This window comes from Leishmania infantum, chromosome 15 (genome assembly GCF_000002875.2).
Source record: "Leishmania infantum JPCM5 genome chromosome 15".
NCBI classification, from domain to species: domain Eukaryota; phylum Euglenozoa; class Kinetoplastea; order Trypanosomatida; family Trypanosomatidae; genus Leishmania; species Leishmania infantum.
In genome coordinates, this window is record NC_009399.2 from 348,060 (window position 1) to 369,378 (window position 21,319).

Consider the following 21,319-nt stretch of genomic DNA (forward strand, 5'->3'; position numbering starts at 1 on the left):
GGCTACACGCGGATGCTCAGATGTGCGTGTGTGTGTGTGCACGCTGTGTGCGGCGTGCAGAGGGAGGAAAGGGGGAGAGAGAGGTGACGCGTCTATCGATGAGCTGAGGCCCAGGCGAGAGAAGGAGGTGCAAGGGCAGCGGCGAAGCGGGAGAAGGCGGACATAATGCGATAAACCACCAACTCGTGAGAAAATGAGCCCAGAGGCGGGTGGACGGGGCGGGAGGGGGGGGGTCGCGTGCGCGTGCGTGAAGAGGGCGAGGCAGCGGCGGCACTGCCAGTGGAGGCCGCCACACCGAGAAATGTGCGAGGGACAGAGAGAGAGGAAGAGAAGCGGCAATGCTGCTCATGTGGTGCGCGTGGCAGAGGTGACAGCACGATTGAAGGGCGCACAGGCGACGGCGCGTATGTGTAAATGTGCGTGGGCGCCAGGCTCTCCTGTGCTTGCTCTCTGACTGACTTGCGTGATGCAGTAGCACTCCTCGCCGTGCACACGACATCCACACATGAGCACGCGTGCACACACACACCGTCAAGAGCAACAAGAAAGAGGTGGAAGAGAAGCGGCGACCGATGGCGAGGAGAGCAATAGGCAGCGAGTGAGACATGAATACGAGACAGTTATGGGCAACGGCAGAGCCACGAAGCGGCGGCACTACACGCAAGCCACTGGGGAGATGGCGCAAAACCAACCCCTCTTCTTTATCCGTCGACGACATTGCTCAGAGACCTTAGCCGTCAAACGCGTCCACCCAAGAAACGCCATCACAGAAGGTTGGATAGGGGGTGGTCGTATCGGCAGTGGGGACACGGGGGTGCATGGAACCCGCGGTGTGCACCTCGCGGATCATTCCCCCCCCCCCCCCACTCACCACCCTTCGCTTCCGGTTTACTCACGCGGCTTGTTGATGCGCTTGCGCTTGCCTGTACATGGTGCTGTGGCCCACCACGCACAGCATGTGTCTTTTTGTACTTGTATTAGGCCGGAGGTGGCCGTAGGCACACGCAAGCGCGCCCCGACAATACACGACATCACCGACACCACACACAACAACGCACGCCGGCGACTGCCAGCACGCACCAAGGCACCAACATCCGCCACCACCATAGGCATCAGAGGGAGAGAGAGTACATGCTTGTATGTGTGTGTGTGCAGGTCCTCTTCTCAGGCGTGTTGGCAACCGATACCGTCAACTGCACGCGCTCTCACGACGGCCGAGCTGAGAGCGAGGAAAGGCTGAGGTCCTGCGTCAGGGATGCCTGCCGGCGATAGCGATCGGCGGCACCACTGTCGCCGCCGCGACGCCGCCGAGACGCAGATGCCGACGACGCCGACAGCCCCTGCGCCAGAGCCTCCCGGGCAGCGCGCTTCTCGGCGTCGGACTGCAGCAGCGCCTTTTCCAGTTCCTCCACCTTGCTGATGAGAAGGTTGTTGTCCTTCCAGAAGTGGTCACGCTGCGTCACGGTAGCCTCCAAGGACTCCTGCACTGCGCTGAGGCCGCGCTTCGTGTCCGCCAGCTCCGATAGCGCCTGCTCGTACCGCCGCTCGAGATCTACGCGCTTCGATGACTCCTCGTCCCGCTCGCTTTCCAGCCGTGTGATGGCTGAGCTTAGCGCAGCGCACTTCTCCGTCGCGGACGTCAGCTGCGCCGTGGTGCGCTCCACCACCGTCTGTGCCGCATCTGCGGCACCCTGCGCTACAGCGGCGGCCTTCGCGTGTTCCTGAACCATGACAGCGATAGCGTCCTTCTCTTCCTGGAGCTGCGCTCTTGAGCTCTCAAGAGCGTCCTGTCGAGCCTGCATCTCGTCCAGCTGCTCCTCGAAGCTCAAGCAGGCGGAGAGGCCGTATCGGCGCGCCGTCAGGCTCACCGGGTCCGCGCTCATCACTTCCAGCTGCTTGCGCAGATCGATCTCGCGCTGCTTCCACGAGGACTCGGCGGAGCGCAGGACGGCGATGTCCTTCGCCTGCGCCTCGACGCACGCGTGGAGGTAGCGCACACGCTGGCGCAGGGCGGTGAGAGAGGCTTCGTCGACGTTAAAGAGCGCCGCCATACGGGACGCGGCACCCGCAGGCTGCGGGTGCGTCGTGCCGCGCGTGGCGGCCGTCTCTCCCGGGCTGCGCTGCTCCGCATCGCCGCTGTCGTCGGGCTCTTGCAGCACCGCAAGCCGTGCAAGTGCGTCCTGCAGGCGCACCTCTGCCGCTTGACGGTCCTGCACCGCCTCCCGCGCGCTGAGCTCGCGCTGCTGCAGCTCTTCGCGCACGTGAGCAAGGTCCTGCCGCGTCTCTGCCAGCTCCTGTTGCAGGCGTGCCGTGGTCTCCGACAAACCGCGTACAAGCTGCGCATTCGCGTGCAGCACACTGTGGTTGGGGTAGAGCCGACAGAGCAGCTCCTGCACGTCGTCACGCATCAGCATCTGCGCCTTGAGCTCCTCAATCGTGGAGTCCTTGTGACGGACTCGCTCTTGCTGATCGCACACCTCTTTCCGCGCGAGTGCGATAGCTTTCTCGAGGCCTGCCGCGTAATGCTTCAAATCTTTCAGTTGCTCATGCAGCTGTCGGAACCGGGCCTCCTCGCTACGCAGGCGTTGCTCACGCTTACGCATCGCATCCTCCGCCTCGAGGTGCTGAAGCTCTGTCTCCCGCCGCTGGGTCTCCAGCTGCCGCTTGAGATCCTCCACCTGCTCCTGCGACTCGAGGTGTGCCGCCTTGGCGTTGCTCAGCTCCGTATTCAGTTCCTTAAGGGAGGCAGCGGCCACCTCCAGCTCGGCCACCGCCGCCTGGTACTCTTCCCGAGTGAGCATTTCGCTCACGCGCTTCTCAAGACGCTCGGCCACGGCTACGGCGTCGTCGCGAGCCGCCTCCAGCACCCACATGCGCTCCAGCAGCGCCGCGTGCTTCGTCTTCTCCGCGTCGAGCTCTTCCTGCGCAGCTTGATGGCTCGCTTGGCTCAGGGCGAGCTGCTGCTGAAGCTCGCGGAAGATGTCTAGTGTCAGGATCTCGTCGTCAAGCTCGTCGTCGCTGTCACCGTCATCGTCATCGCGGCCGTGCGGATCGCGGTAGCTGCGGTGAGGGTGGCTGCTGCCACTGTCCACGCTACTGGCCCGGTCGCAGTCGTCGTCGCCACGGCGCTCGTCGCCAGCGTCGGTCGTGCTGGCAGCGGGCAACACCATCGGCGGCATCGGCGGCGTCCGTCGGGCGGGCGAGCCCGGCTGCGGGGAAAGGCGAAAGCCGGCCGCCACGGCACCCTGCGAGTTTTCGCAGTCGAGCGGGGAGGGGTGACTGAGCCCACGTGCGCCGGGGTCGGCACCGACAGCGGCCACCACGTTCATGTTCGCGTGCCGAAGCTGCAAGGCCTTGATGAGGCGCCGTTTCCGCTCCAGTTTCAGCAGCAGGCGCGCCACACGCTCCTTCTCCTGGTGCTGCCGCGCATCTTTGCGTGCCTGTGCAGCCTGGTAGACATGCAGGAGAGTCTCGTCCTTTTTTGCGGCCGTGTGCAGCAGCGTGCGGAGCTGCTGGAGGAGTGCAACCTGTTCCTCGGGGCGGAACTCGTGGCGGCCGTCTCTTTGCGCGCCACCTTCGTTGCCCACGACAGAGCTGCTGTCCGCCGCACCTCCCTCTAGCCGCACGCGCTGACGCGAGAGACGAGGAGCGCTGGTGGCCGCATTGTCGTCGGACGCCGAGGTGGATGAGGCAAGCGCAGCGCGCGAGGTCTGCAGCGCGGCGAGAAGCACCTGCTGCACCTCTGTCCATGTGTTCTTGACGGCTTTCTGCATCTCTTCGTTCTGATGCTCGGCCTTCCGTGCCAACACCACCAGCGCGGAAGACTGCTCTAGACAAAGGTGCGCGAGGCTGTGCAGACACGAAGACAACGCTCGCGAGGAGATGCCCACAGAAAACGAGTCCGTCTCCGGCGAAATCTCCGTGGCCACCTCAGTACCTGGAACACCGTCGCTATTTGTGCGTGCCCGCTGCACCGCGTTGTCTGTGGCGCGCTGCGCTGCCAGCGCCTGGATCAGCGCTCGCGACACCTCCGTGTCGGCAGACGTGAGCCGCACATCACGCCGACGCACCATCGCATCAATCATGCTGGCAACCGCGTCGCTAGCGTCCTTGGTGAACCACGACTCCGTCATTGCAACAGCAGCAGCAGCAGCAGCAGAGTCTGCTCCTGCACCGTCGGTGACCTGCTGATGTGACGCCTTATTCTCGCTTTGGTCGCCACTGACGTGGCGGCCGCCCTCGGCGTCTCCTCGCTCTTGGCTCCTATCGTCGTCGTCACCATCACGGGCGCGCTTGCGCGAGTTCGGATCACCCTCCCGCAGAAGCAGTTCTGCAGTGGTGGAAGTGAGCGTTGCCGGCACCGCGTTGAAGTTCGCATCGATGCCGCTGCCTAGTGGCGCGGATGGGTCGCGGGCAGAGGCAGCCATGACCCCGAACGATGGCCCCTTCTCATCCAACTGAGAGGCAGAGACACCCCCTTGCTGCTGCTGCTGCCGCCGCCGCTCCGCCGCTTCGGCGCGCTGCGTCGCCTCGTACAGCTGCTTTACCAGCTCCTGGTTCCGCAAAACCAGCTCGGCGACAGAGTTCACGCTGAATCGATCGAGGCTCTCGTCCTTGTCCAGGGTGTCCAGGAGACGTAGCAGGTTCGGGTCGCGACTCACGTCGTCTGTGCTGTGCACGCGCCGCGTCGATGGCGACGCCGCCGCCGCTGCTGATGTCCACACGTCTACGTCACCGGCTCTGCTGTCGTCCGGCGTGGCTGGTGATGGCGACCCGTGTGCGGACGAGGCAGCTGCTCCGGTGAGCAGAACCGTCACCTCCTCCGATCCCACCTGGCGCGTCACCGTCCCGCGCGCGACATCGACTGTTGAGAACGTCGACGGACGTCCGAGCGCGTACCCGCTGAGCTGATCACTGGCCGGCAGATGCGGACTGCACACGCGGTCGACCTCGAGCGTGGCGCTGCCGAGCTGCCGCAGCGAGACGTGCCGCGGTCGACGTGGAAGCTGAAGGGAGGCGCCGCTGCCCAGCTGTGGTGCCACCAAGCGTGATGCGGCGTAGGTGTTCAGTCGCTGCTGCACGCCCTCCTCCACCTCCGTCGGCGAGGACATCTTTGAGGCGTCCGCAGATGCGAGGGGCGACGGTGGCGGCTGCCGATGCTTCTGCTGGTCGTAGAGTACTGCTGTATTGAGTCGATTCTCAGCTGCCGCGTCACTGCCGCCGGACGTCGACAACGGCCACATCACGCTCAGCCACGCGCTGCGCCGCTCCGCCTGCGACGGCAAAGTCGAAAGCAGCTCGTTGGACGGCGCCGGGAAGGTTGAGGATGACGATCGCGACGAGGTGGGCGCACACAAAGATCGCTTGGCCTTCTTTGCGCCTAATTGGTCGAGCGGCCCCTGCTGCTGCGGCGGAGGCGATAGAGCCTGCATGGCCTGCAGCTGCCGGTTGGCGCGGCATGTGTGCTCGACCTTGACAAGCAGTGACGCAACTTGCTGGGAGAGCACGCTGTTGCGGTAGACCATCGACTGCAGATCTGCCCGCAGCACGTCACCTTCTTTCTTCAACTCCGCCGCGTAGGCGACACTCGCGTCTCTGTCTTTCTGCAAGGACCGCAGCTCCTCCTCGGCTTTGGCGAGTTGCTCACGCAGCTGGCGACTGTTGGCCGCAATGGTGGCCTGCTCCTCCAGCTCACGCAACGCAATGTCCCACTGCGGCCCCTTTCGAAGCAGCTCCTCGTTCATCGCTGCTGCTGCTGTTGCAGTGGCGGTGACATCTCCCGTCGAAGCTGCTTGTCCCGTGTTGCCCTCTGCGGCGCCAGGGGGCTGCGACTGCGCCAACTCACGCCTCTCCACAAGCGCCTCCATCATCTCCGCCTCTTCGATGTGCTTGGCGAGCTGCAGTTGCATGAGAGTACACTGATGCTCTGCCTCCCCTCTTGCCTGCACCACGGCGCAGTGCTCCGCCACATCCACTGTTGTCGTCTGAAGCCGCTCCACCTCCTGCCGCAGCTGCACAACTTCACGCGTGGCGGCGAACAACCTGTCTCGCAAGACGGCCGTGCTTTTCCACCATTGCGCGCGTTCCTTCTGAAGCAGCTCGAGGGTGCCGCGCTGGTTGACGTACGCGGCGAGGAGCTCTTCCACAGATGGCCGCGCACCGTCGTCGACCGCGTACGTCGAAGACACCGACCCCTCACACGATCGCCGCTGCATGCCGATGCTGCCAGCCACGTCCTCTTCCGCGCTGGGGGAGTGCGCGTCGGGCGAGGGACGGCGCCCCAAGGACGGTGACGGCGGGGCCGTGGACTCCGCGGAGACCTCTTTGCCATTGGAGCGGTCGGCGCTAGCCGACCGGAAGGCCTGTCGCAGATCAACGCGCAGTACACGTTGTAAGTCCCGCAGTATCGAGTCTTCCAGGTCTTTCCGAATGGACTGCATCTGCACCGCCTGACCGGCCAGCTGGCGGTCAAGTAGCCTATTCTGCGCCATCAGGGCTCGCACGCGCGACTCATGCTGCCGCACCGTGTCCTGCAGCGTGCGCTCCACTGCCACGACCGCGTCATCGATGAGCTGCTCGACCAGCTTTGAGTGCAGGGAGGTGCTGAACTGCTGCAAGGCGGCGCTGGCGCGCTCCTCAGATGCCCAGACGCTCTCTGCAACCACATCGGACGTGATGGAGGCGGCGCGGGCCGCGACCGCTGCGTCAGAGACGTCGTCAGCTTCGTCGCGACCGCCTTGACGCCACTCTTCTTCATTATCGTTTTCCGTGACAGCAGCGTCGCTCACCACCGCTTCGCGATAATCGTGCGCTACCCCCTGCTCGCCAGCGTCACGGAAGGCAGCAGTACTGCCATCTGCACCGTCTGCACACCCGTGCAGCATTGCCGCGTCCGCCGGCACGTTTTCGTCTTGACGACTACTCTGCTCTGAGTCCGGAATAGTAGAGGCGGCACGCTGTTGGACGCCTTCCTCGTCCGTGCGCTGCGACGCCGACACCGATGCCAACGACGATAACGGCGGGTCCGGCAGCCAATCGGGAACCATCAGCGGAGCATCCACCGGTTCACCAGAGGCGCCACGTGCAGTCGTCTCGTCACTCTCGCTGCCACCGTCGCCGCTGTGGTACTCGACATCATCGTCCAGCTCCGCCTCTGCTTCTTCCCAGCAGGGACTGCTCGCGTCACCCTTGGAACTCCCCTGGTTGCCCGCGCGGTCGACGTCGACAGATCCGCGCTGCGACTCGGTGGCCGCAGAGGATGGTGAGGGGGTGGGATACGACGACGATGACATCGGCACCGGCGGCAACTCGGCGAGCTCCGCGGAGGTCAGCTGCGGCAGGGATGAAGACGACGGCGGTGGCGGTGGCGTGGGAGGCAACGTGGATGACCCGCTCGCCGGCGCGCCACTGCCGTCGCTGCACGTCTCACAAGAAGAGTAGTACCCACTCGACATGATTGACGAAGAAGAAGGTGGTGGGGCTTTCGCGGCGGTTGGTTAGGGAGTTACAGGAGAGATAGAGGGCGGTGGCGGCGTTGCACTTCACCTCTGAGCTGGGGACGCTTCCAGCACCTTTAGCTTCGACACCCCCCGCCCCCTCAAACGAAGATGACAACAGACGGCAGCAACCACAGAGAAAGGTAAAGCAGAGGCACGCGAAGCAACCACGAGAGCGTGTGCGCGTGTGCGTGTGTGTGCGGTCGGCGGCACGAAACGCGCCTTGAGACGCGTCCCCTCGTCTGCTCGTTTCTTTCGCCGGGTACGTGCTCTCCAACCCTGGCAGACGGGGGTGAGGGCGGCCCGCGACAGACGACGGTGGTCGAGGAGGGTGACCGGTGGTGGGTGGAAAGGGAGGGGGGGAGGTGAGGGGGAGAGAGATGGGGATCTTTGTAAAAGATTCAGCTGCGGAGGGTGTATGGGCCCGATGTGCGTGCGGCGTGTGCCGATGTGTCGGCGAGCAGGAGGAGGAAGGGGGTAGATGAAGAGAGAGAGAGAGAGCGATCAGTGCTGAGGAGACGCCAGCGCACCGAAGCACAAAAATGCGGAAGACACTTACATCACATGGAAAAGAAGGCGCTTCGGGTGGGGTGGCGAATGCTCTTGGGAAGCGCCGCTTCACTGACAGACCAACGTGTAGACGTCATCCTAAGCGATCTGGCCCGCTTGGGCAACAGCGGGAGGGAGAAGCGGCGGCGGGGGCCGCGCTTAGCTTCTCATATCCATCTGACTCCCCCTCCTCATTCCCTCCCCCACTCTCCCCGTATTCGCAACGCTACAGTTCACAGCTCCGTGCGCGAGACGAACCGAAAGAGAGAGAGAGTAAGAGGGGAAAGGGCCGAATGGCGAGCAGGCACTGTGCAGATGCACGCGCCTACAACTAAGAAGTGCGGCGAGCAGAAAGGCAGGACACTCGGACGCTGGTCGAGGCCTTCGCTCTCCTCGCCTCCGCACTCGCCTCGGCGCACCTCTCTCTTGTTACCCGGTGCTCTTGCTAAATCCGTGACTTGAAAACGACTCAATAAGCATACACACACACACGAGGGAGAGCTGTGCACACGGGCGGATACCAACGGAGGGCGCATTCCGCAGTTGCTCGGTTCTTCGCTTCTCTGTTGTGTGTCCGGCCATTGCCATGCCTTCTCTTATTCTTTTGTGCCCCCCCCCAAACACACACACACACATGCCTGGATTGCGCATTCCATCCCACCCTCCTACACACTGTCGACTCATTGCCGCTCTGCTCGGCCCCCGCAGCAGCGCAGGAGGTTGGTGACGATGCTGAGTGTGAGGAGGGGAGGGGGTGGAGACGGCTGTCGGCTGGCGTGCTGATGACCGTAGTGGCGCCGCGAGAAGGGGCACCTGTGAACGGCATGCTTGTTATCCATCCGCGCCCGCCCTCGCTCACTCGTCCTCTCTCCACCCTACTGCCGAAGGGTGTACAGGAAGCTGTAGTACTGCATCGACAGGTAGTGGGTGGCGTAGAAAGAGATGCACGTGCCGAGGAGTGGGACGCGACTGACGAAGCCGCGGATGAAGTGATGGTAGACGAGCTGCTTCAGCACCGCCGTAAAGAAGGGGTCGCGCATGACGTTGTAGAGGGCGTTGCGCAGTGCCTGCTGAACCCGCATGTGATCACGCGAGACCACTGGGGGCTCCATAGCTGCGCCGATGGCGCGCGAATCGGTCGCACCGGTTACGGCTGTCGAACTGGCGGCAAAGCCGTCTGCCGCGTCGGCGCCGCCTCCCTGTATCGACGCTGCCTCACCGCCCTCCAGCAAGGCCACCGGCGTGCCGCCGTCGTCGCTCTCGGCGTTGTCCTTGATGTACACCACGGGCACGCGGTGGTGGCGCACGAGGCGGGCGAGAAGAGCGACAAGGAAGTCGCACCCCGTCACCCCAGCCCACACGCGCCAGCTGCCCAGCAATGTCTGCTGCGGTGCGGCGGCCATTGCCTTGTGGAGCGCCGCGAGTGGGTCGGGCCCCGGCGTCGGCTTTACCGGCGTCCCTGTCTTCTTCGCCTCTTCCGCAGCCTTGGCGGCTGCCTCGGCTGCCGCCGCCATTTCCTCCTTCGACACAGGCGGTGGCAGCACAGCTATCAAGTTGGTGGTTTCCTCTGGCAGCGCCAGGAATGCGTGCCGCGCCATCGCTACGAGGAGGACAGGGCGCAGGAGAAGGTACATGTCCAGGATCATGCCAAGCACGTCGACCCACGTGAACCCAATCGCCTCCGCCTCCTCCAGTTCCTCGTCCACGTCCCCTTCCTGCGCGAAGGTGACGTGCTCCTCTCCTTCGTCGGCGGCGCAGCTGGCACCCGCCCTGTACACGTGGCGGTGCTCGTGGCGCCGGCCAGAGGCGACTCGCGGGATGACGAGGCGCGTGTTGTGCGGCCCCACGACCTCGCCGCATAGGCCGCCGCTGCCGCCACTATAGTCCACCTGCGTGAGAGGACCGGCGTAGGTTCCGACAACGCCAGCGCCAGAGGCCCACGCGGCAAAGCTGCCAGCACCGCTGCCGCCGGCGCCCGAGGCGACACCGCCGTTGCCGCCGCCGCGCACACGACGGCGCGGCGTGAGGGTGGTCAGGTGGCGCAGGGCACGGCGCAGCGACACCTTCATTGACTCCCATAGCCATGGCACGAGGAAGAGCTGACGGTGCACGCACGCCTTCAGCGTGCACTTGACTGCCTCTAGTAGGAGCAGCGCATTCCACGTGCGACGGTGGCCGGCGTAATTGCGGTGGATCAGCTCCATCAGGCACTCCACCTCTTGGATGCCTCGCAGCACGAGGGACAGCAGCTCCGTTTTGCTCGTCCGGCGACCGCCCGAAGAGATGATGGCGAAGTTGGAAAAGGTGTGCAGCTTGCACAGTGTAAAGCATGCTTCCGAGGTGATCAGGTTCGTCGGGTCAGACCACAGCATGGTGAGGGTACGCGAGAACTGCTCCAGGCTTGAAGCGCCCTCCGGATTCGCACGTACCCACTTGCAGTACCAGCGAAGCGGATCCAGCAACTTGCCCAGTGGCAGCCTCTCACCACCGCCGCGACGGTGCTCCGCCGGAGAAAGTGACGAGGGCGTCGCCGTTGTCGTGGCCAGCTCGCGAGACATCGACCCCATACACGAGCAAGCTGTGAGAGGCAACGAGCAAGGGCGCTAGAGGTGGGGGCTTGGGATGGAGAAGCGACGGAGATGACAGCAACACAGGAACTCTCGTTAATGGCGCTGCCCTCGAATCCGCTGATGGGAGCTTCCGTTTTCGAGTTTTGTGCGATTCGCGTTCTCTCCGTGGATGTACGCGGCAACTCGGTGCCACGCCTCTCGCTTTCCTTTCCCTCTCCCTTCGCAGACAACGGCGATGACGACTCGCAAGCGAATGTGTGTGTTGGTGTGGGCGAGCGTGTGCGTGTGTGTGTGTGTGTGTGTGTGGAGTGGGGTGGGGTGGGCGCGGGTAAAGCTTCTTGGCGAGGCAGAAAGGGCATACAGAAAACGAACGAGCGGGTGCGGAGAGGAGTCGTGGTGGTGGCGATGCCGAGGAAGAAAGGCGAGGGCGGGATTGGGGAGGGGAGGGGAGGGGAGGAGATGGCAGAGATGTAAAAGAGGCGGTGGTGGTGGGGGCGACGAACACAGTATGACCCCCCGCTCTCCAACGGCGCGTACGCTGCTACACCCCCGCGCGTCCCCAAGCGGATTTGTGCACAGCACCAGCACGAGCGAGAAAACACTCGACGCAGCACACCTTCTTGCTTTTGTCATGCTTTCGTTCTCGAGAGCGACGCCGTGTGCCGCGCCGTCACGCCACGGTCGGCCCCCTTCCCTCGACCTTCCGCTGCCGTACTCAGTGCGTGGGCAGCCGTGCGCTGTAATCAGCGCAGCGCAAGCGACGGGCACACGCAGGCATCGGAAGAAAAGCGGTGAACACCGACAGATGCGGCCCGATATCTGTTCTCGTGCAGGGAGGGGGTCTGTCTACCCTCGCTTCCGCTCAGAAGCAAAACACAAGCAACACCGCCTACCCCAGCCGCGCTTCACTTGGCCGCCATGGTGACATCTGGCGCCACTCTATCTGTGGTCGCTCCTGATGCTAATAGGGTTGCCTCGGTCCCCATCGACGTTCTTGACGACGGCGGCACGTAGCCAGTCCTCCAGATGGTGTGAAGAGATCCAACGAACATGCCGACCCCGATAGCGGTCGTCATGATGAGTGCCGCGAGGAGCAGACCGTACTCACGGGGGAGAAAGAGTGCTTGCGTGAAGTGCGACTCGTCCACGAACGGCATTACACCAATCCAAAGAACGTAGTAGATGAAGAAGCTCGAGTTGCACGCCAGCAACAGCGTGCCCAAGGCGCGATCCGTCATCATCTTTTCTTACCCCCGTGTCTCAAGCCTCCCTGTTTCGTGTGTGTGTGTGTGTGAAGGTTCTGCGCACCGCTGCCTTGGCTCTTTTTCACTGATCATGTGCTGTGCGTGTGTGTGTGTGTGCGTGTGGGTAGGGAAGCAGCAGGGATGCATGCGAGAGTCATGGAGAGGGCGAGCGAGCGAGGCGTCGAAGCACCGCTTCATCGACGTCTACTTCCATGGAGTCCATCCCCTACCCCGTGCGTTGCTTCTTCTGCACGCCGTCAGGGGGCGCGGAAGGATGAAGAGAGAGAACATCACCGGCAGAGGTGCAGGGAATGGCGAACCCAGATGGACCTCTCGACGCGACTCACATGCGTCTCGCCATCTCGTACCTCAAGGGCGCCGTTCGCCGGGTCATGGAGTGCCCTCCGTCCTCCGTTCTCCTCAGTCGTTTTTGTTCGTCATCCGTTACGGGTATGTATAGCGTGGGCTTTGCACCGTTTCGCATTCTCGCCGTGCTGCCGTCCCGCGCGTGTGTCAGACCGTACACACGTGCCCATGTGCGCACGGTAACGCGGTACCGCTTATGAAGTTAGCGCGTTAGACACAGGAGCCCGGGGGCAAGGGAGGGAAGGGGTTGAGGCGGAGGTCGCGTCCCAGCTTGAACTATCCACGCTCGACGTCGCGCTGTCGCGGGGACACACAGAAGGGGAGCTTCTGCACTGCTCGCTTCCTTCGAGCCTTCCACTGCTAGTGCGGGAGCGGCTTTAGGAAGGCGTACGCCTGCGCTGCTTCCTCGTCGCCCTCCGCTACCGCTGCGGACGTTGCCGTGGCGGCTGTCGGCAGGCCAAGGGCATCAAGCACGCGCTTGTACGCCCTCTCAGCCTCCTGCACATAATGCCCATCGTACACAAGGTTCGGCAGCAGCGTCGGCACCTCGACAAGGTGAAAGTTCTCAGAACTTCGGCAGAGGTCAGCCGCCCGCGCCGCAGCCGAGCACACCGGCGTGGGCTCGACAGCCGATGGCGTAGCATCTTCTCCCGTCCGCCCGTGGTGCAGGAGATGTTTGCGGTCGTTCTCGTAGGCGCTCCGCAGCTTCATGGACTCCTCCCAACCGTACGGATGCGTCCAGCGCGTTTCGCTCGGCAGCTCCACCGGGTGCGGCACCACGCCGCGCTGAGCAACCTCGCGACTGTCCACGGTGAAGGCAGCCGCCAGAACGATGTCGCTGTAGGGGACGCAGTACGGCTTTTCCGTCTTCGCGGTGGACGTGTAGTAGTGCATGACGTACTCATGCAGCTGCTCTTGCGAGAGCTGCTTTGCGTCGGCCGTGAAGTGCACTACACACGGGTCACACGCGGCACCACCGTCGGCGTCGCTTGCGGAGAAGCGCGCCGGTGCCTGGTCGGACGCGAACGACTGCTGCATGACCCACACCACCGCTCGCGTCTGTGGCTCCCTCGCGAGGGCTATGATGATCGGCGCAGCGGCCGTGTAGTCGCGCGCGTCATCCACCTCAATTACACCGGCGGCCTGCATGGCTGCCAGCGAGAAGAGCGATGCGGTTTTAGTCGCCAGGACGACTCGGCTGAAGCGGACCACCGCTTCAGGGGATGCCGACGCAGTCGCAGGCTCGGCAGCCGCGCCCTTGTCGCTCGTTTTGGTCTGGTCCACTGCAGCGGCTAGAACAGGAGCGCCGCTCTGCTCCGCCGGCAGTGGGATGAGCGGCGTCCGGCCCTGCTCCTGCTCCTTGAGGAAGTCGTAGTACCAGTCGTTGACCCCATAGCTCAGATAGTTCGCTGCGGCGAGCTCTTCTGGGGTGACGATGACCTTGGCGGGTACCCACTGCCCGTTGCTCAGTACGGCGTACTGCGTCTCTTTGCCTTCGTCAACGGCGACGCCGCGGAGGCTGCGGCGCAGCACAAAGATGCCGCCCCAGACGGCGGAGATGCGGCACATGTTCTGCGCCACCTCGGAGGCGCCATACGACATGGTGAGGTAAGGAGACTTGCCATCGAAGGCACCGGTGGAGAGAAGAAGATCGCGCACCATGCCCACCGACCGAACAAGAGGCGGCTCCGCCGCAGCCCCCTGGCTGCAGGCCACGCTTGTGCTGCTCGTCGCGGGCAGAACATCCATCATGCCCATGAGCGAGACGACGTCGAGGACGGTGCCGGAGAGATCGTACTTGCTCTGCAAGAGCTCCGTCAAGGTGACCTGCGGATTCGCCTGCGCCTCGCGGGTGAAGACGGCCGCTGCCTTGGCCACAGCCGCCTCGGCGGCTACGGACGTGTTCGCGACGGACGGGTCGTCAGCCGGGTTCGCGGCCTTGGCGTGCAGCTGCTCCGCCACGGACGCCTCGACATCTTTCACGAAACGCATCATGCGACGCTTGTCAAAGAGCCCGATGGTGGCGTTGTGGAAGACGCTTGCCCGCGTCAGCGGAACCTCCATCGCAGTCGTCGTCGCCGCCGAGCCAGCACCGGTTGCTGTTGGGTGCTGCAGGAAGAGGAAGCGGTGCACGTGCTGGCACTCCAGCGATCGACCTATGCCAGAGGAGACGAGGTGGCTCAGCAGCGGACCACGCGCCATGTAGCACATCGGGAGCACGTCAAAGAGGTAGCGGCGGCGGCGTGCCTCCGGCACATCGTCGACGATGCGGTTGATGAAGATGTCTGGCGCGCTGAACGAAGACATCGACGATGGCGATGGCTGGCGCAAGTACTGGAGAAACGTAGCGTGGTCGAAGGTGGCCATGGCGGCAGCATAGTAATCCGCACCATCGCAGTGCAGCACCTTCAGCCCGTTTCGCGCCAGAGCGGCCGACAGGATCGACTGCACCATCCCCGTCCCCTGCAGCACCACGTCGAAGCACAGGCTCGTGTCCAAGCCGCAGCCGGCGGCGTCGTAGCGACGGGTGATCTTGTAGCACTTCACCGGCTTCCGCACTGACTCCGGCCCGCGATCCTCCGGGAACATCATTGGGTAGTCCTGCTCGTCCAGGTGCTCATACTGCAGTCCGCGGCGCACACACTTGTCGAAGAACTCGAAGTCGTGCAGCTGCTTATACGCGCGGTGGTGGGAGAAGACGCAGTAGCCGGCCGCGTGTGGATTCTTGGCCAGGAGCATGGCGAGCGTGTCGGCGAGGTCATCGTTGCAGACGTGGTTGAAGATGATGTCGGATAGGATGACGATGTCGTAGCCAGCGCCGCCGGTCGTGTACTGCATCACTTTAGCAATGTCTTCCTTCTTGCCCCAGAGAAGGGGCTCCACGTAACAGCGGGTACTCATGGCGGCTTCCAGCTGATCAGCCGAGACGCTGTCGAGGTCGCCACCGTTGGCGAGCTGCTGCCGGGCTTGCTCCTCCATTTCGCGCTTCACGTCAGCGTCCATGTCGCCAGGGGCGCAGTTTGTCTCCAAGTTCAGCGCGAGGATGTCGAGTAGATTCGTGTCAGGGTAGTCCGTCATGACGCACAGCCGCGCGCCGTTCTTGTACGCTGCCAGCGTCGGAACGCCGAGGCCGGCACCAAGCTCGATGACAGACTTGCCACGCACGTCGATCATACGCTCATCCATGCGCTTTACGAGATACTTGGCCGCGTTCCAGAGCTTGTGCCCCCACAGGCTGTGTCGCTTGTCACGGAAGCGAACCACCAGCGGCGGCGGCGCGAGGCGCACGAGGCGCTGACGTAGCAACGCCGCATCCTCCTCCGCCGTCGCCGCAGACGATACGTTGTCAAACCGGTCCAGGAGAGGGTTGAAGTAGGCGCACGTCGTCCCCTCCCCGGCGAGTGCCTGGCGGCTAATGAAGAGCGTCTGCAGCGGCGACTCCGGCACCTCTTCGACACCACCGAACAAGTCCGCAAAGCCTTCCGCGTCCGACATGCGTGGGTGAGGTGAGGTGGTGGTGCTGGGGCAATAGGGGCAGCAGCAGTGAGCGCTTTATGGACTCCTGCGTGGTCTGAATGAGGTTGTCGGTGGGGGAACAAGCAACGCTGAGAGAACGGTGTCTGTGACTGGATGCTGCGAGGCGGATATGCGAGTGAGCGGGTATGGGCGTGCGGCGTCACGGAAGGGGGAGGGAGGAAGGAGATTGTGGGCGAGGCGCTGCAGACGCCACACACACACATACACACACACACATGCACACAGAGGTTCCTTCGAGGAACGGTAGATGGTGAGGACGAGGCGGCGGGGAAGGGAGAGGGATGAGTGATGAGGAAGCGCACGCAGAGAATACGAGGGCGGAAAGGGGGAAGGACGGACGTGCGTCAGGGTTCAGGTGCGGATGGTGGTGCCCTCTCCCAGGGGCGTCGCTCGCGGCCATCTGTGCGGGCAAAAGAAAAGCGCAGGTGAGCCGTCGACCGCGAGGGAAGGGGGTCGGTGGTTGGGTGCGCGTACACCCCGCGTGCGTGCGTGTGCTGCACAGTTAACGGACCGTGACATTTCCAGAGAGCACGGGCGAGCTTGTTCAGGATGTTGATGCGTTTTCGTTTTCGGAGAACGGTGGCAGAGGGCCGAGCCTAGGAGCGGGTGATGCACGTGTGCTCCTCCCCCTTCCCTCTTCCCGTTTCTCACGCGAGAGGCGACAGCAGTCGCGGCGGTAGGGGCGTGGTGCTACAGCGTGGCGGAGAGCGCACGCAACAGTGGCAGCCCACCCAGCTGTGCACAGGCGCGTGCCAGCGGATGGGACTGCACAGTCTCTCTGAAGAGCGAGGGTTTGGTCTCGCTTAGGTAGCGAAGGCGGTCGCCATGGCGGTTAAGCAGCGAGCGTGCACGGCGCAGCAGGCGTAGGCGATGCGCTTCCATCCCTGCCTGCTTTTCCGCATCAAGAGAGAGCTCGTGCGCATCCAGCAGGTCGCTGGCCACGACACGCGACTTTTCGGGATAGATGGGGGCGGCATCGCCGGCACGCGCAGTGGGGGCAAGCGCTGGCAGCGGCCCGTTGAGCGACGCTGGCTGTGCACAGCGGCCCCACGGCGGCGGCCGCGGCGGGGAGCAGAGAGGGCAGCGGGTTTCACGCGCAACGGATACGCGATCGAGAACGGTCTCGAACATCCGAAGGGCCTCTGCGTGCGCTGCGTTGAGCGAGGTAGCAGCAACAGCAGCAGTCACTGAGGAAGCAGACCGCGTCATCTGGCACTCACGCACCATGGCGTACTTTGTGCCCATCTCAGAGGCAACAGCGACTGTGGTGGGGTGCCACGCAGCGGCGCCGATCGACTCGGCCCGTGACGTTGTCGTAGAGCAGGAGCACGGCGAGCTCAGCCCGTTGCCTCGCACATTCACTACCTCGCCGTAGTCATCACCATCGTCCACCTCGGCAACGCTACAGCCGTCGACCAGAGACATCGAGGGGGATGGGAGATAACGAATAGAAGGGGACAAGGCGCAGCGGGGGCACTCCAAGAGAAGCGCGTCCTCAACGGGGCTTTCGGCCAGGCACGCACGTCGCGGCACCTCGGCCACCTTCTCGCGCGTGGCGGTCGCCTCACGTGCTCGTTTGAAGTTTCGGTAAATTGCCATGAAGGACCATCTGCCGGACAGGCGGCCGCCAACATCAGCAGAGCTTGCGCGGCGCGGCTCCTCCAGGGCAGCAGCCGTCGTTGCTGTCGTGCGCGATGCAGGATCTAGCGCGTACGACGAGGAGGGCTCGCGAATGACCCCGGCCGAAGGGCTCGAAAACGGAAAGAGGTGCCGCGGCAGCAGGGTGTAACGCGCGCGCTCCTGCACGAACGCATCGGACCACAGTGGGGCTGGTAAGAGCAATTCCAGCGACCGGAAGCTGGGGTGTTGGTAGCACGTCACCTCGCTCGACGCGGTAGGGTACTTGAATGGAGCGGGGGCGGATGGGCAGCTGCCTGTGATGCTGCTGGAGATGCTCTCCGCATCGTAGGATGGGCCTCGTGCGCGGGAGAGCCCGGTCATGTATACTCGCGATCCGCGGTGTGGAGGAGGTGCGTGCGTGTGCGCGTGCTTTTTGCTCCCTTCCTCTTCTAGGCGAAAATCTGTGTGCAATGCGTGTGTGCGTCTCTCCCTAACCCTCACTGAAGCCACATGCTCTTGCCGTCGCTGTTTATCGACCTACTCAGTCAAGGACAGTACCCCCCCCCCCCCCCACACACACACACAAACGTGGCAGCTGAGTAGCGTTGCATGGAGCGGCGGCGGTGGTGACGATGACAATGCCAGCGTCGAAACAGCGGCCGCGTCGCGTGTTGGGCGACGCTGACGCCGCCACAGCGGGAGTAAGGAGGGACAGTGGAGTTGTGTGTGTGTGTGTGTGTGCGTGCGCCTTCGCGGCTAACCAACGAACACAAGGCCGTGGCCGCGCCCGGGTGTGGGGAGCGGGGTCGAGAGGACGTTCGGGCTTACGAGTCAGAGAGTTGCCGCAGGTCAATCATTGAGGGAGGGAGGAGGGAGAAGTGCAGTGAAGAGAGCCGCGACAGGCAGACAGGTGTGCTCGCTGGGCGTCAATGGCTGCGCTCCTTCTCCCTTGCTGTTTCGCCGCGCGTATGTGTGCGGCATGCGGTAAGGAAGGTGGAGCCATCTGCAGCCAACGATATGACACACGTACCCACAGAGTCCTCTGGCATGCCGGTGGAGCGGTGCACCAGCGTGCAAGTCACAGTGCCTGGAGGGCGTACCGCGGCAGAGCGGGGGTGGGTGGGAGGGGTATCACGGACTCTCTACAGCCGAATGCGCGTGCTCTCACCACCGAGGGGTGGGGACTTCCCTCCCTTCTCCTCGCATCAAGGGCACCCTCCACAGCGACGCCTCATGCGCACAGATATGCGCGTGCACCATCACAGACGAGAGGCGCAGAGCGCGATGAGTCGCTGGCGCCCCCCCCCCCCCCCCAGCTTCACGCATAGTTCAAGATGGCCTTGAACTTTTCTTCCCAAGCCCTCATCCTCGCCAACGGTGTGCCGACGACAGCCGCATCAACGGCCGTGGAGGTATGCTGCCTCGATGGTGCGTGCCAGGGGGTGAAGTGAGCCTGCTCCAGTGCCTCGCTGTCGACAGGTACGCCAGCCTTGTCCCTTGCCGCACTGTTGTCGTCGCCGTAGGGTCGCTGCGCCAGCGCGATCACCTCAGCATCGCCATCGCCCTCTGGCGCCGCAAGCACCGACGGCTGTACAACGACCATGAGGGAGCTGGGAAAGGCCGACGGCAGCCGCGGCGCACCAGACGTCGCCGTGCTGGCGCTGCTTGTCAGCTGCGCACCGTGGACCCGTGCAGTTTCGTCTGCGCGTGCACCGGGTGCATGCCTTAGTGCCTTATCCGTACTCGGCGAAGGCGAGTAGCTCAGTGATCGGCTGGGGCTGCGACACACCGATGACGGGGCAGCGAACCCGCTGGGCTGGCCGATGGTTGTCAGTCGATCCATCTGTGCGTCAGCCCACGTGACGCGCGGCGCAGGTGAGCTGTCGACCGGCGGCACCACCAACGCGGACGCCGCCGCTGTCGCTGGTTTCGCTTCCGCTCCATCCCTTGGCCCCACCGACAACACGGCTTTGTCGACGCCCTCCTGCTGCTGTCCCGCCCGCTCCGCTGCCGTTGCGTTGCGAGCTTGCTGGAGGAGCGCCAGCTGGGTCTTCAGCAGAGCGCATTCCCGTGCATAGCCGTCGCGCTCGTCTTTCAACGCGTAGAGCCGCGCCTGCCAGTGCGCCTCTCGTTGAGCGCGCAGCATGGACTGATGCTCAGCCGCGCTGGCACGACGGGTTGCCGCGACGACGTCGCATTCTAGTGTTGCTCGGGTGCGCTCGAGATTTGCACGGTACTCTTGCTGCGCTTGCTCCGCCGCGGCACGCGCTTCGATCTTGAGTTGCGAGACGTTGTCCTGCTGCGCCTGCGCAAGATCCCGCATGTCGTGCATCGCGGCGTCCAAGGCCGACTGTACAGCGGCACGACGCTGCTGCTCTTGGAAAAGAGCAGCGCGGGCCTGTCGGAGCTGCGCTTCAAGGTCTGCGCTGCGGTGCTCATCTCCTGGTGGCTGCCGCTGCGGATGCCGCGCATAGGCGGCAGCGGAGGTTGATGTGAGCCCGCTGCTGGCGAAGACCACGTCGTCCACACAAGCACGAAGCACTGTGTCGAGGTGCTCGAGCGCACTTTGCAGCGCCAGCAGCGGGCGTGCCAGTGACCATGACGAAGGTGAATCGCTCGCTTTCCGTCCACGTGACGCGTCCAGGAGGGCCTGAGCCACACGCGCTGTTTCCGGTTCCTCGGGATCATCGTCGTTAGTCGTGTGGGTATTGCGGGAGCAGTTCCCGCACAGCACCGCACCATACTCGCGCAGCAGCGAGCTGCGCGACAAGCAGCGAAGCACGGCACGGCAGAGATCGCGGAGGTTCGCCTGGAGCGTTGCGCGAGACTTTTCATTGGACGTGGCGCAGCTCTCTGCGGCATTTGCAGCACTGCGGCTGCGGTTCGGCTGCTGCTGTTCCCGTTGCTGCCCAGCGGGGGAGTTTAGCAGTGACGCGTTCTCCTCTGCCCACTCAGAGGCAAAACGACGCGGGTAGGCCACGCTGTTCGTGCCACAGACTCTTGGGATGCTGCAGGTACCTTCGCTCTCACCGCCGCAGTGGTGGCCGCTGTCGCCGGGGGTGGACAAGTTCGGAGTTGTGGAGGTAGAGTCTGCCGATGCACTGCTACTTCTCGACTGCTGTTCCTGCCCCTCCGTCTGCTGCACTGCTCTCTTCCGAGGATTCAGCTGCTTTTGAAGGCGGCGCAGCTTGTCGAGCAGCTTCCGCGTGAGCGTCTCCGACGAGACTTGCGCGGCGGCAAACTCCGCCTCCCACCGTGCCTGGAGCGCTCGCTCGCGCCGCAGAGCCCGATTCTCCACCTGCAGCGCCCGCTGCCTCCAATATTGCAGCTGCTCTTCCAGCTCGAGAACGTGGTAGTGCTCCAGCACCGCGGAGCCGCCCGTGGCGACTGTCTGGTGGCGTTCTTGGTCATCGCTGCAGTGGCGGGCACCGAGCGCAACGCCGTCTGACCACAGCTCTGTCGGCGCGCTCGTCAGCGCAGATGCCGCACGCCAATGAATGACGGGCACCTTAGCACTGTTGTTTCCGTGCTCGCTAGGCTGAAGTTGTTGTGCGCCCAAGCGAGCAGAGGCGATGTGCGGGGAGTGGCTGCTGGAGCGTGAGGAGACGGGGGTGGAGGACTGGCGAGGATGCCGCATGCGCCTCCTACAAGGATGCGCGAGATGACCTGCTGCCTCGCCCTTGCCTTCGCAGAAAACCGGCGGCGGTCGAAGGGGCCCGCAGCTAGCGAGCCCGTTCGCGTCATCGGCTGGCGATGCTGCGCTAGCGGAGCTGGAGGTTGCAGAGGCCATTTTCGGCATGCGCGTTGGAGCTGGAGACGGCTTGCGTGATGCGGCCGCGAGAAGGACAGAGGCATGAGTAAGTGGACCACGCTGATGCTGTGGCTCCTCTACATGTGCATAATCCTCTTCCTCCGCATCTTTCGCATACACGGCATG

The 21,319-nt window shown here is 64.0% G+C and overlaps 6 protein-coding genes across 6 annotated transcripts; all 6 read right to left on the reverse strand.

Moving 5' to 3' along the window:
* Positions 1 to 1,205: 1,205 nt before the first annotated feature.
* Positions 1,206 to 7,454, reverse strand: LINJ_15_0840 (conserved hypothetical protein; the record flags this gene model as incomplete). The annotated part of the gene is made up of 1 exon (XM_001464380.2): positions 1,206 to 7,454. One exon carries the CDS (start codon positions 7,452 to 7,454, stop codon positions 1,206 to 1,208), a length of 6,249 nt encoding a protein of 2,082 aa, XP_001464417.2.
* A 1,466-nt stretch (positions 7,455 to 8,920) lies between these two features.
* Positions 8,921 to 10,612, reverse strand: LINJ_15_0850 (conserved hypothetical protein; the record flags this gene model as incomplete). Its single annotated transcript, XM_001464381.1, has 1 exon — positions 8,921 to 10,612. The coding sequence occupies one exon, from the start codon at positions 10,610 to 10,612 to the stop codon at positions 8,921 to 8,923; it is 1,692 nt and encodes a 563-aa protein (XP_001464418.1).
* Positions 10,613 to 11,520: 908 nt separating this feature from the next.
* On the reverse strand, positions 11,521 to 11,856 carry LINJ_15_0860 (conserved hypothetical protein; the record flags this gene model as incomplete). Its single annotated transcript, XM_001464382.1, has 1 exon — positions 11,521 to 11,856. One exon carries the CDS (start codon positions 11,854 to 11,856, stop codon positions 11,521 to 11,523), a length of 336 nt encoding a protein of 111 aa, XP_001464419.1.
* Positions 11,857 to 12,585: 729 nt separating this feature from the next.
* Positions 12,586 to 15,720, reverse strand: LINJ_15_0870 (conserved hypothetical protein; the record flags this gene model as incomplete). Its single annotated transcript, XM_001464383.1, has 1 exon — positions 12,586 to 15,720. The coding sequence occupies one exon, from the start codon at positions 15,718 to 15,720 to the stop codon at positions 12,586 to 12,588; it is 3,135 nt and encodes a 1,044-aa protein (XP_001464420.1).
* A 732-nt stretch (positions 15,721 to 16,452) lies between these two features.
* Positions 16,453 to 17,763, reverse strand: LINJ_15_0880 (conserved hypothetical protein; the record flags this gene model as incomplete). The annotated part of the gene is made up of 1 exon (XM_001464384.1): positions 16,453 to 17,763. One exon carries the CDS (start codon positions 17,761 to 17,763, stop codon positions 16,453 to 16,455), a length of 1,311 nt encoding a protein of 436 aa, XP_001464421.1.
* Positions 17,764 to 18,700: 937 nt separating this feature from the next.
* Positions 18,701 to 21,181, reverse strand: LINJ_15_0890 (conserved hypothetical protein; the record flags this gene model as incomplete). Its single annotated transcript, XM_001464385.1, has 1 exon — positions 18,701 to 21,181. The coding sequence occupies one exon, from the start codon at positions 21,179 to 21,181 to the stop codon at positions 18,701 to 18,703; it is 2,481 nt and encodes an 826-aa protein (XP_001464422.1).
* Between the last annotated feature and the right edge of the window lie 138 nt (positions 21,182 to 21,319).